At 40.5% G+C, this 13,933-nt stretch overlaps 1 protein-coding gene across 7 annotated transcripts in view; it reads right to left on the reverse strand.

Annotated features, from left to right (window-relative positions):
- ZNF654 (zinc finger protein 654) overlaps positions 1-13,625 on the reverse strand; it is a 29,820-nt gene extending 16,195 nt beyond the window's left edge. Inside the window, exons 1-5 of one of the 7 annotated variants that reach the window (XM_041480253.1) lie at positions 13,428-13,547; positions 12,034-12,049; positions 4,711-4,856; positions 1,685-1,766; positions 201-336 (exon numbers count right to left, since the gene is read on the reverse strand). Coding sequence is in view for 3 of the 7 variants with exons in the window: in XM_041480247.1 (XP_041336181.1) it covers positions 201-336; positions 1,685-1,766; positions 4,711-4,856; positions 13,428-13,559 (496 nt within the window). In the remaining 4 variants the exon portion in view is untranslated. Of the gene's footprint in view, positions 1-200; positions 337-1,684; positions 1,767-2,106; positions 2,180-4,710; positions 4,857-12,033; positions 12,050-13,166; positions 13,228-13,427 lie in introns of those variants that run through there. The other 6 variants (XM_041480254.1, XM_041480247.1, XM_041480251.1 and 3 more) reach the window with 6 other exon arrangements.
- Positions 13,626-13,933: the final 308 nt, after the last annotated feature.

Below are 13,933 nucleotides of genomic sequence, written 5' to 3' on the forward strand. Positions count from 1 at the left end.
ACATTATAAAAGCAGACTTAAATTAGCAAAGAAATTCAGCTTTCTTTCAAATAAAAAAGAAACCAGCATATTTTACTACAGAAAAATAGTTAAAACACTGTCCAATGCCAGCTGATAACACCTGACCCCATATATTTTAAAAAAGCATAATTGAACACATTTTTCAGTACTCTAGAAAATTACTGTGATAAATGAAGTACCTAATTCCTGTGACACAGGCTTTGCTTTAAGAATTGCTTGTAATACTGGATCCTCCCATGGTCCACCATCTCGAATGATTCGAGTCACTAGTTCCAGGTTCAGATTCCTGTATTTGTTTAGAAGGTTCTGACATTCCTAAGTGTAAAAAGAGAAAAAATTAGAAAGAATAAAAAGATGTTGTCTAAAACAGTTAGATTATCCCAGAGATACAAACCAAGAAACCTATGCATGGCTGAGTATTTCCTCAATCAGTAATTTGAGCTACAAAGTCTTTCACTGACCATACAGAAAGCCCTAAAGCAACAACTGATATTATCTACAAATACCAATACAGAACTCTTGAAGGTCAAATTCATGGCTTCTACAGCCTTCAGAAAGAGCCTTCCATTTGTGTAACAATGCAAAACCAACTTGGATTGGAGATATTACTGGCACACACTGAGACAAGCCTTGGCCTCATGGCAACCTGCACAGACTTAGACATGTTGAGCTGGATTTGTGATTTCTGAGGGAAAAACTGAATTAAGCCATGAGTCATCAGCCCTCAAGCAACCATTTTTCTCCAGATCTCTGCATAACAGGAATTATGTTTGCCTGTAATATCATGGAATGCTTTAGCCAGCCTTTATTTTCACATGTCAAGTTCCCTCTCATCCCCACGCCTTATTTGCTGTAAAAGTGTCAACAACACCATTAATCAACAGAAAACTTCAGTAATGGAAGAGTTATCTAATATTGAAACAAAAAAATGCAGCAGAAGAATGGCTTCCATCCACATACAATTACCTGTTTTCACTGCCAGTTTGATTACACAACTGATGCAGGAACGGTGCTGCCACATTAATTTGGAGAAGCAGCAATAGACAGGTATCAACACAAAAACAGCAAAGTCCCAAACTGCAGTTCCATGAGCAATATTAAAAGAGACACAGCCCAGGTTTTCATCCTTTCTTTCACTACAAAGTTTCCTCTCATGGTGGTTCCCAAACTGCAGTTCCATGAGCAGTATTAACAGAGACACAACCAGGTTTTCATCCTTTCTTTCACTACAAAGTTTCCTCTCATGGTGGTACAATCCTAAAAATCCATTCAGGTATTAAAAAACCCCAAACAAACCAAACTTACCTGGCAAAACAAGTTCTTAAGCTAGGGTCATTTATCTTATGCAGTTGTACACAGATATAGAAAACTCTTTCCCAATCTACCCAAGAATAGAACAATTTAAACTATCCATGTTTATGCTGACTTGAAGACTTCATTGAGAAGAAGCTTCAAGTTCAAATTTACTGTTTAAAACCAGAGGGGAAACATGAGATTTCATGTCATCAACTGAATGACATTAAACTCTAAACAGACAGAAACAAACAAAGTTTCTTTCATTATAATGGCACATTTCCTCCAGGTCATACAGTCACAAAAACTGTATGTCTTTACATCTACTAAAATCAATATTAAAAGTTTATATGAAAGTAGGCAACACTACCTGGATTGAACCTAAAATATCTTTCAAAGGATCTTCATAGAACTCATCCTTTCCAAAGAACAGCAGCAATTCAAAAAAACTCCTACAAAACAGAAGTAGCGACAAGTCAAACTACAAACATTGATTCAAAAAATGAAACTGCTCAAGTCTCTTATTTTTAGAAGCACTCAAACCAAAATTAGGAATTCTGTGAATTCTAGATTTGTGCCACGTGGAGTCACTCAAAGGTTTCTGGTAGCCAACAATTCCTGTTTTCAGGCACTTACTACAATAAACACACTTTATTTCATTTCAGCCAGTCTTGCCATAACTGAAGTCTCTCTATTAAGATGTTGGTTTAAAGGTATTAATTATTTTATCTTTTCAAAGATATTTAGAAAGGGACAGCTTTTGTGCAAACATGCAAACAAAACTATGCTCACCTTCTGCGTGGCATTCAAATTCATACAACTTGAATTTTATCACCACCACCAAGTTTTTAAGCAGATCAGGTCTCTGTCCAGCAAGATGAATTCAGAAGTGTTACCCCAAAAAAAAGAGGTGGCAGAAATGGATGAGGAAAGGACTAATACTTTCAACAGCTGCTTAGATTCAAACTGATCTGTGACCTCCATGGTTTTTATCATCTTAAAATACTGGTCTAGCATTTTAGTTCCTTTAAATCCTGTTACAGAATCAGAGAGGAAGGTAAAAAGCAGCTTTCCAGATCTCCTTTCAATTCAGGTTTTTGTTTATAAAAGCCTCCTTCCAGATAATGCAGTTGAGTGAATTCAATCAAAAACTTGGCAGTCATGGATCTGCAGTGCAACTGTTACTGTTCTGCCTAAAGATTCTGAGAAATTTCATTTCTACTTGGAAAAAGTACCAGGCAGGCACTGCACTAATGAGCTGCAATTGCTGATTGAGAAAGTCAAGAGCAGCAGACAAGAACTGAGCAACTCTCAGAGGAACAGGCAGAACTTGAAAAAACATTGTGCAAATTAAAGGCATTTTTTTCTCCACAGTAACATTTTCATTAGACATGTGCATTAAAATGAGTCTTAATATTCACAGACAAAATTAAGTTTTCTATAGGAATAATGGAAAAGTACCACAAAATTAGACTTCCAATAGATGATGCTGGAGTAATTTTTTTTTTTCTAACCCATGATTAACTATGCCAAAAACAGGCTTAGGGAAATAGATACAAACTTATTATGTTCAGTGACAGAATTTCTCTCAAGGCTAAGTCTGTGAATCTCAATTCAAATATGCAATGAAAAAACAATCCCTACCCAAATAAGTATGTGGTTCTGACAAAAACATTAGCTCATTTCACGTTAAACAAAATTCTGCAGCATACTTGACTCTCAGGAAAGGTCAGCCATGAGTCACATCATGATCTGGCAAGCAACCAAACCGGAACTTAAATAATAAGACAAAACTAATTAGAGCAAATGATGCATGCTTGCATTTAAATTCGTTTTGACTGACTTAAAAAGAGGAAGATCTTGCAAAAAAAATCTGGAAATCAATAGTGAACAAGTGTAAACTACGATTTTCTGCTTTATCAATGCACTTGCTCATAGTCTAATAAAGGAAGCCATCAAAATATTTTTATTTCCTCATCACTAGTCTCCAGTTAAAATTACTACAGTCAGTTCCAGCTTTGTTTATTTCAAAACCCTCTGCAGCACTCCATATCCACATTTATATCCATGTAGACTGATCACATCACTGCTTTGGCATCAGAAGATTGCCTCAAAACACCACTGTGGCACCATTATAAAACCCCCTGATATTAATGCAGATACTGCTTCATTTGATATAAATAGCAAGGTTATTAAATATAGGAAATAAACCAGTTGCTCCTGTTAACAGTTTATTGTCTGCTTACCAAGGAAATCTTACTCAAGGATGACAATACAGTCATGCAGAGTTTTGCTCTCCAAGAACTAAGACCTAATATACACTGAATTTTCAAAGGAGATTTGAGCAAGGTTGCCCAGGTAACTGCAGCTACTGAGCCCTGGGATCCCTTTATATCACATCACATGCAAAACTGTGCCAGCCAGGCAGAAGAATAAATAATCTGATAGCCTAGAATGGAAGCAAATCTCATGGAGTAAACTCAGTCTCAAAAATCAAAACAGACAAGGGTGACAGGAACTCAGTGACCAATTTACTTCTTGATTACATCAGAATGTATTCATCAAAAAAAAAAAATCTGAATTTCTACTTTTTTACCTCCCAAGCTCTGCTATTTCAAAGTACATATAAACATGGTTTGAACTTTGTAGGTTTTTTCCTTAAAACTAGTGAAAAAACCCACTGCAACAGATGTCACCATGTTTTGATGCAACTTTGAAAACTGTCATCTTATGATGCCATAAATAGTCCTCTGTCAAACAGTTTCTCACACACAAAACAGGAAATGTCCACAGTGAAGCTTCACCAACATTTGAAGACAGCATTTCTTTTCCTTATGTATTTATTATTCTGACACTTCCAGTCCTCATGTGGGAAAATGACCGATGCATCAAGAAAATTGCAATTACAGCAGAATTTATACACAACATCCTGCAATTCTTGAAGCTGAATGTGACTTTGGGTCAGTTAACTGCATGACAACTAATTCCCAGAAGCATTTTGATGACTCAAACATAAAAATCTGTACCATTTTGAAGTAATTGACTTCTTTCTTAAGAAATTTACCTTAAGAAGTACGTGGCTTATCTAGAAGTAAAAATTTGAGATAAATGATTTAAAATCATCTCTAGGCAAAGGTTGGTCTTCAAATACTCCAAAATAAGGTTATGATGATCATTTCTTTCTTAGATTATTCATTTTGCCACACATCCCTTATGACAAAACACTGTCACAGCCAACTCGAATATTTAACAAGGATACAAAAAAAGATGAAAATAAATTCTAATCAGCAATTTCTGGTTTTGTGTAGCTACACCACCTGGGGAGCTCTGAGGATCCGAAACCCTTTTGCTCTGCTGTTGCAAAGGAAGGAATAACAAAAAAGAAGAAGTACTCACAAAGCAAGGCTACTCAGTACATACTGCACGTGCTCACACTCGGCCGGGAAGGACACGCAGGCAGACGTGAAGCAGCACAGCGCCGTCTGCAGCACCTGCAGCTGAGGCAGAGGGACCTGCCACCTCCCAGCATAGTCTTCAACAACCTAGGCAAAAGCATGCAAATATGCATTGTTATCCAAGACGTTCTCCTTGCTCAGAAAGAAGAAGCAGTTCACGCTATACCTGCTTTAGCTCCCCGCCTTCTCCCTCAGGAGCAGAGTTTGTAACCTAAAAAATGTGACTGTTTTTTGGTTTATGACCTCAGTCATGAAAGGAATATCACAAGGGACCTTCAGCTGTTCTTTTCAGAGGATGAGACAGGAAATACCTTCTTCTTATGCTGTGCCACAGTAGATATTGCACTCTTCATTTAAACGCAAGTTCTTATTTTGCAAGGGGATGCAAATTAGAGAGTCTGTAACAACATCCAGACATTCTAGTCTAAAAACTTTCCAAGAGGGGAAAGAGTAACCTGCACTCTTCCAGCCTTTATGCCAGCAGAGTCAGAAACATTCCAGCCCCTCTCCCTTATCTGATCAAATGAGTAAATTTGGCTTTATTTAGACCTAGGATGGATCTAAGGCAACAGCAGCTGAGATGGACCCATACTTGTATGCAGATTCTAAGTTTCCCAAACTTATTTCAGTAATTTGTTTGAAAAACTATTAGCTTAATGCAACAAATATCTAGGTCAACTGAAGAAGAATTAGCAGACTTGTAGATAAATACTCTTCCTCTTAAGAAGACTAAACATTTTTTAAGATAGTCCTGCCTCCTAGATCTATTAAGAGTTCCCTGAAATAGTTTTAGCCAAGTCCCCTTTACAGAAAACCACAAAAGCCTTAGAAAAACAAAGCAGACAGAAACAAAAAACATCCTTTAGAAGTGTGAGCCTCCAAAAGGTCAAACAAAGGTGGAAATAAAGCATCACTTCCCACCAGGATGTTTCACAATGCTTGCACCTGATGGGCACAGTATAGATATGTTCATAAATTATTTCAAGCAATGAAACAACATTTTGTGTCCTACTGTACAGCCCTCACTGCACTTCCAGCACTTGTCTGAACCCAATGTAAGCTCAGTTACGTTGGAATTAATGGGAACAGCCTCTCCCCAAAAAAAGCCATCAGTGCCAGTCTGCACCAGCTCCTCTGCCACACAAACACCAGAGCCAGCAGAGAAAGGAACACAGCAGCAAAACCACCTCGGCCTGGCAGCTGGTCTGCAACTCAAAGGTACCAAAACACATTGACAGCAACAGTGCCCCGGTCCCAAACTGCTCAGGGAAAACAGCAATAGCAAACTTTTCCTGAATGTAGATAACCTGAAACCATGAACTCGTCAGTCACAGAAGAAATCTAACTGGTCAATTCTCAGAAGACTTGCAACAATCAGGAAAAGACGGCAGTGTGAGGAGTGTGTGGACAAAAAGCTAAACTAAGTAGAAAATAATAAATTCCAAACCACACCTCACACACATTCTATACAGAAGGAGGGGCAGGGAATGACCTATACTTCAATGTCTGTTTTTAAGTAATCTCATGGAATAACTTTTTCTGTGATAGAAACCAAGCTCTATTTTTTTTTGTACAAAATACTCAAGATGCCATGCTTTGAAAGAGGACTGCAAAGAGAAAATAAAAAAGTTTATCAGCACGTTTTGAACAGGCACACCAATTTCAATACAATGAAGTCAACCAAATAAAAAAAGAACATAACATTGCCAAAGCACAGTGGCCTTGTTCAATACACAGGAGAGAAACCAGAAGGGAAGCAACCTTTTTTATGTGACTTTCTGCAACAGGTGCTTTCAAAGTCTCTGTTAGGGTGCAATTTTTAATATCCTTGAAGCATCACCCCCCATTCTGTCTGTACCTGCCATTGCCAATAACCATGAAGGGACTGGGCCTTTTTGCTTTCCCTCCCTCATTCAGAGCAGATAAAGGCACTGAAGGGAGGCTAAGGACCTTCCTGACACCAAACCCCATCTCACTCAGCTCCATCCTTCTCCCACACCAACACAACTGCTTCCCCTCCTTCAATGGGTTTCAATAACTCAGAGGAAAATCCAAGACTCAGATGTGTCCCATTAAAAGAATCAAGACCAGACTCATCAAAAATTTCTGAGCACACAGCTAAGACAGCTAACCCCAAAAATAACAAGGTAGCAAGTAAAAACCTGGACTATAGCAGTGAAACAATAGCTCTTCTTGGAATATTATGTTTTAACTGATGAATTATACACATATTTTAAGTGATTAAATATGCACATATAAAGTTATTTGGCTGTATTTCAAAGACTTAAAAGAAACAGCATTGCAAATAATTAGATTTGCAAATACACAGGACACAAACCCTGAATGTTTTATGCAGTGCTAGGCTGGAAGTTGCTACAGCTCTCCTATTCCTCCACACAACAAAAAAAAAAAGAAACTACAAATCACATCAATTTTAAAACTTGATCATTACTAGGATTTCAAACAAAGCTACTTCCAGAGCTTATTGTGAGATTTAACAGTAGAGTCACCACAGGATTAAATCCACAACAATTCTGTGAGTTTTTCTCTTTCTAGTTTTCAGACAGAAAGCTTCTTGGCAAATATAATGGTTGTCATTAATGATAATAGACATATGTAAGGGTTGTCACATGAGAGGACAAACCCAAAAAGGGCAAGCTTAGAAAAACCGAAGTTTCCTGAAAATTAAAATCCGTAATTAAAACCAACACCCACCACAGTTGCCTCATCAGCAGAAATACCAGAGCAGCTCAGATACCAAAGTTCAGCTCTAGAACTTGAGTAATACTACATTTACTCTTCCTAGAAACATCACAAGAAATAATCACAGCTTTTTAACTGTCTTTTGAACCTGTTCAGTGGATGAAGAGCATTTTGTTTTGTTTCCAAATACAAACCAGCCAACCACGTCCTTACAAATAAGGATTTTACTATCTAAATAGAGAGTAGGAAAAACCTTATGATTTTGGGGTACTATGAAATTTTACTTGATGTGTAAAAGTTGAAAATGGCTTTATACTAAAATATGTAAGCAATGGCTTTACTGCAATTCACATGTGAATATTACATAAGGAGTAACCAAACATAATCAGACTTCTGGCAAAAGAAAACACATCACCCAGCAACAGCATGACGCATCCATGAGACAAGTTTCTACCCTTAAAGCTAAATGCTTTCCCCCTACTCTTAATCACCAAAATCTCGCCCAGCTCCTCAGCCTGCTTCAGGCAAGAACAATTCCCAAGATTGGCTACCATATGTCCACTACGTTTAGCCAGCCAAAAAGTCATGTGTGTTTATAGTCCATCACTTGCACAACAGTGAAAACTATACATTAATTCTAGAAAAGCAGTTTGGGATGACTGGAGCACTGATTTATGGCTGAGAGATAAATATATTTATCAAAAAAGTAGAAATATTCCTCCTCGTCTTTTGATTATCACCTCACCCCCAAATGAAAGTCAACTAATGAAATGAATTGTTTTGCTCACATATGAAAGGAAGAACTGCCAATCTTGTGAACACACAAATGCTCACATGCACATCACTGGTAACCAGTAAAATTCAATTTATTAGGTGTATCAGTGAAGAAGTACAATTATTTCTTTTCCTCGTCTAAACAAAAAGACAGAACTTCTGGATTTTTGCATTAGCTCCTGCACCAAGTGTGCCTTCTCTAACTTGAACAAGCCCATGTAGCAAAGCTAAGAGACAGAAGTATCACTCAATGGAGAGCCTCCCTTTAGGTGTAAAAACCTGCAACGCCTTTCTAAGTTACAATCCTAATACATTTTTCCAAGGAAAAATAACGAGGTTATTGCCATGTAAAAGTTATACTCAATGAAAAGGCATTAAAACCTGGAGAAGTAGCAATACTTCCAAACCAAAAAGTTTGAACGTGTCAAAGAGGAAAGTTTCAGAGAAGTAAAAAGATGTTACAAAGATCAAGAAAAGCCTACCATGTATTGCACAAATGTTCAAATGTTTCTTTTGGAAAAGAGTTAACTCCTTAATCCTACTTGTAAAACAGGAAGATCGTTTCCTAGGGCAAGCTGAGAGGACAGCAGGCACAAAAGCCGATGAGAACCACCCTGAGCATGTGAATAAGAAAAGATTTTATGATGTTAATGACAAGAGCACTGAAGACTGGAAGCCTGGAGGAGTCAATCTTCAGATAAAGAGCTTGCAAATCAGCTGCTATTGTGAATTCTCGTGAGCTGACTGAGGAGTGAAACGCACTTCACCCACCAGAGGCCAGTTTTGCATGACAGACCCTTATCAGTTTTGCCATCAAGTGTCAGAGGAAGGAGTGACACCACCTAACTCCCTTCTGCACACACAGGTAAATCCTCACCACAGCTGGAAGCTCACCTTGGCATCCAACCTGGCTGTAAACACCACGTGTTTTTGCCAAGCCTACTTCAAAAGGATTTCCTTTTAAACATGAATTCACCTGAAACTCAAGCAGCACAATACTGAACTACCAATAAGTAAGCTGAACACACTGGTTTGCACCAGTCCCAATGCAAAAAAAAGCACCATGACAGGGTAAATTTTAAATTTAAATCGTTTTAAGCAGTTATAGTACCCTTTGAAATTCAGTTACTGGAATGCATGCTAGGCCCTTTGCAAGCTTTCACGTAACAAGCAATATCAACATTCAAAAACATGAAAAAGTAAAATATTACTTACAACAGTGCTCTTAAAATTTGAGCCATTAACAAGTATAAAGCATATTTGTTCAGGCAGGTAAAAAATCCCCAAAACATCAACACCACAAATTATTACACGAGCAAATAAATGGTGAAAAATTACAGACTGTGCCTTCTCAGAGAAATAAGCTTCAAGGATGTTGAAGAAATCACCTGGCACTGCTAGTATGCATGTGAGCAAGACTTGTGTAGCTGAGCCTTAAAATGGTGTATGTAGATCAAATATGGATCCCAAAGGTCCAAAATCTGATAAAATAAAAGTCTGGCATAACCTGAAGGTTGGGGAGGTTTTCTTTGCACTTGTTTTGTTTTCAATATAAAAACAACTTAACCACTATTGATCTGAAGTCCAGAGTAAGAGACAAAAGCAAATACTTTCAAATTTAGGCACAAAATGTGTGAAAAGATATTAACCCCGAAGTCAGAAGAACAAACACTTAAAGTTGTGTATTTTTTTACTTCCTTCACCACAAAGCAAGACGAGCAACAGTTGAGTCACACAACCCTCCCTGCCTTTTTTTTGCCTGCTAAAATAAATCCAGGAAACACTATTTTCTCTGGTGTGCTACTATATTTTACTACTTAACTTTTCAAAAGCCCAAGAACTGTTTTTCCACCAATTAATGTAAGCAAAGGAGGTAATCTTTCTTTCAGGAGTGGGATCCTGCTGGAAGGCTGTAAACTGATGCCACAGGAAGAACAGATCAAGGAGTGTTTACTCCTCACAGCATCACCTTGTTACTTGAGATGAACTCACCTGGTGATTATTCCAGTCAGTACCAACAACATAAAATAACATCTAGTACAGTTATGTAGCCCTGAGGACAACTACAGAAACGCTGCAAGCAACTTGTAATATTTTGATAGTAAAGTTATGAGAAAATATCCCCCAAAAGAAATTAATTTCTTTTTCTAGTTAATAAAACTGTACCCACTTCCAGTGCAATGCAGGAAGTTACATCCATTTTCCAGCTCACCATTAAAGTTTGTTTTTAAGCCAAATAAAATTGGAAATTCATCCTTCCGATTACAAAAGTATTCCTCTTAACCCTCATACCAAAAAAATCACCATCTATACTGTTTTCACTGCCCTTCACCATTTGTATTTCAGCCTCACAGGAACCTCTCAATGGCACCAGTTCCTGAGAAACCTGAAAGAATTTCAAATTCTGCATACAAACACAAGCTGAAACTCTTCCAGTTTAGGCTGAGGGAGTTTCTTCTAGGTACCACCTTTCAAATGTCTTTAACTTACAAAGTAGTTACAGATGCGTTGCTCTTTTGCCTGCCAAAGCTGGGAACAGCAGATTTGCTTTTCCCAACATCCAAGTGGGCCTGGAACTCCACAAATAAGAAAAGCCACATCAGCAAATTGCAGAAAGTAACACAGAAACAGCTGGTGAGATGCATAAGCTGGGCACTTGACTCATCTTCCAACTGTCTTTTTTCCCTTCCAGCCATAGAAAGCTTCATTTCTGCTTTGCCCGTGTCATCAATCTCAAATAACATTCCAAGAAAATATTTTATTCCATCTTGCCTGGAAAGATTCAGGCTGTAACAACTCTCTATGACCAAAAACACCTACAAGACACAGATCCCAAAACGACAAATTGGCACATTCCAATGGTACCTTGTATCACTAAATTACCCATAAATTTGGGTGATTACCCATAAATTTACTGAAAATGCTGTCATAATCCTGACACCTCATATTTTTTAACTGGCACTTAATCAATCTAAAACTCAAGCTACAATGCTCCAGGCCTCAAGAGAGCTGAAACTGGCTGCTTACAGGAGGTTTTTTACCTTTCTAACATCACTTAAGGATGAAAGATGTGCACAGCAATGCATTTCAAGCTCTAAGCCACTCTCTTAAAGATGAGTAGGATTTTCTGTGCACAGAAAACAGATCTGACTAAAAAAGGCTTTATTTACATCTTGCTTCATTTCTCCTGTAGTTCTTACTGAAAGATGCTCAGACTTCATCAGCTTAACTACAAGCAATCTAAACAATATTCTTTTCAGGTGACAGCAAGCTCCAGCACCATGTCTGAAGCACAGCCAAGTGTTTTGATAGGCTGTTATTCTGAAAATAAAAATGTTTCTTTTGGGGAGTCCAAATTCACTGCACCATCACCAAGCAATTATTTCTACAACTGCTGTTCCACTTAGGACACAAAACCACGAGTGCAGGAGGCAAACCAGGACCTTCAGAAGGGCCAAATGAGTGTGAAGACAAGCAAAACTGTGTTAGCAGTGCAAAGTGGAGTGAGGTGGGAAGGCTCAGTCTGCCCAGCAGCCAAATATACCCTTCAGAAGATCTGGATAAAAAAGTACAAATATATTTTACATGTATAATTACACAGTGCCAATCCCATGAGGAAAAATGAGTTCATGTGGAGCACATACAACTTCATTTGTTGTCAGTCCACGGATGTCACACAGCTACAGGCTTTTCACACCAGCACAACCCTTAGGATCTCGTGTTTGTGTAGTTAAATCAGCAGAAAACCCCATTACTAAAAAACATGTTTAAACAAAACACTGATTACCTTGAGCACATGACTGCTGTTCACACCAGGCCAAATTTACACAAAACAAGCAAAAAAAAAAAAAAACCTGTTAATATGTTAACTTACCCTCGTCAGGATTATTTAAACTATGCATTGTTGAAAAGAAAGCTTAAGAGGAAAGGAGCAGAGCCTTTTACATACTCAGAACATTGGCTGCTTTTCTGGAGTTCATCAACTCAGAGTAGGGGAGAGGGTTTGGCAATCTCCCTACACACACACACACACAAAAAAAAAATCTGCAGAAGTCAACACAAGATATAGAACATATAAAACACTTGTGATAAAACTATTTCACAGGAAAATTCTTCCTCTGCTCTTGTCCTCTTCTGTTTCCTACTAATTCATACCTTTCCTTGGGATTGGCATTAGTACATGAAGCTATCACCTTGTCTGCACTTCCTCAACACGATAAACTCAACATACAGTAAGCATAGAGAGAAAAATTTAAGATAAAACCCCCAGGGTTGAGCAAAAGTAACTGTCTTTCCAAGCAGCCAACACAATCAAACACGGTTGTCATTCCTTACAGTTGTAGAAAATGCCAGACTTCCAAAAACATTTGCTTCTCCTTTTACTAGCTCTGCAATTTTTGAGAGATCATGAAACAGAAGAAAACATGAAAGGATCAACAGCCCCAAAAAGCAACCCATGGGCTTAGTGAGCAGAATGCTCCCCGAGATTACTGTAAGCACATATAACAGTAAATAATATTTCAAACACGGTGTTTTCACTGAACGACGAAACAGGAACAAAGTGACAACATGGCATCACGTTTCTGCAGACGGCAGAAGGCAGCTGTAGCGGTGAGGAAAGTCAAAAAGTTGATAAAATGAAGCAGTTAAATAAAATAACCTCTGGGCTGTGTTTTGGGCAGCAGCGAGCGGCGTGGCTGGAATACACCGAAGGTACCCAATGTCCCATCCACACCTGCTGATGAAAGCAACCGGGAGAAGCAACCTGTTGGTGCTTGTCACTTTGCAAGGCACACCTTGCGAGGAGCACAGGAATCCCGAGAAAACGCTGCCTTTCAAAGGACACAACCCCAAAAACCATACAACACCCTGGTCTAACCCGCTCACCGAGGCGAGAACTCTTCCCGAGGCCCTCCTCACCTCTCCGCCACGCAGCCGAGGCCGCCCGGGATCGTTCTGCCCGCAGCCCCGGCAGCACCGCGCGTGTCCCCGCGGCCGCCCCGGCTCTCCCCGCCCGCTGCCGCTCCGGGACCCGCCTCACCTTCCCTCCCTTCCCCCCGGAGCCTCCCTGCCCGCCCGGCCCGGCCCCGCTCCCCCGGGCCGCGCCCCGCTCCTCGGCCCGGCGCCGTGAGGGCCCGGCCCGGCTCCCTCGGCCGCTGCCCCCCGCGCCGCGGCGCTCACCTGGCAGAAGCGGCGGCAGTAGTACTGGCTGCGGAGCAGAGCGGGCAGCCCGGCCGGGAGCCCCGGCGCCGCCAGCGCCTCCAGCTCCTCGCTGAGCCGCTCCGACTCCTGGTCGCTCTCGTCTTCCGCCATGGCGGCCCCGCCGCCCCGCGCGTACCGAGCGCCCCCGCCCCGCCCCGCCGCGCCGGAAGAGCCGCCCCCGCCGCGCCGCCAAGCGTCCGGCCACGCCCCCGCCGCGCCGCGTTCCCATTGGCCCGCCCATCCTGCCCATCAACGCGCCGATCACATCTGGCTCCGCCCCTTCGCAGGAGCGCGCTGCGATTGGTGGAAAAGTCTCGTCGTTACTTCAGTCCCGCCCTCCCACTGGCTGCTCGCGCAGTCTGTCACGCCCCCCTCCGCAGCCGCCTGCCCTATGCCCCGTCCGCTGAGCGCCGCCGCCCGCGCTCTGATTGGCCGGCGCACGCCTCTATCAGCGCTCTTACGCCCGCCCCCCATTCTTAATTGGG

The sequence above is a fragment of the Pyrgilauda ruficollis genome, unplaced genomic scaffold, assembly GCF_017590135.1.
Source record: "Pyrgilauda ruficollis isolate IOZ18807 unplaced genomic scaffold, ASM1759013v1 scaffold50, whole genome shotgun sequence".
NCBI lineage: Eukaryota > Metazoa > Chordata > Aves > Passeriformes > Passeridae > Pyrgilauda > Pyrgilauda ruficollis.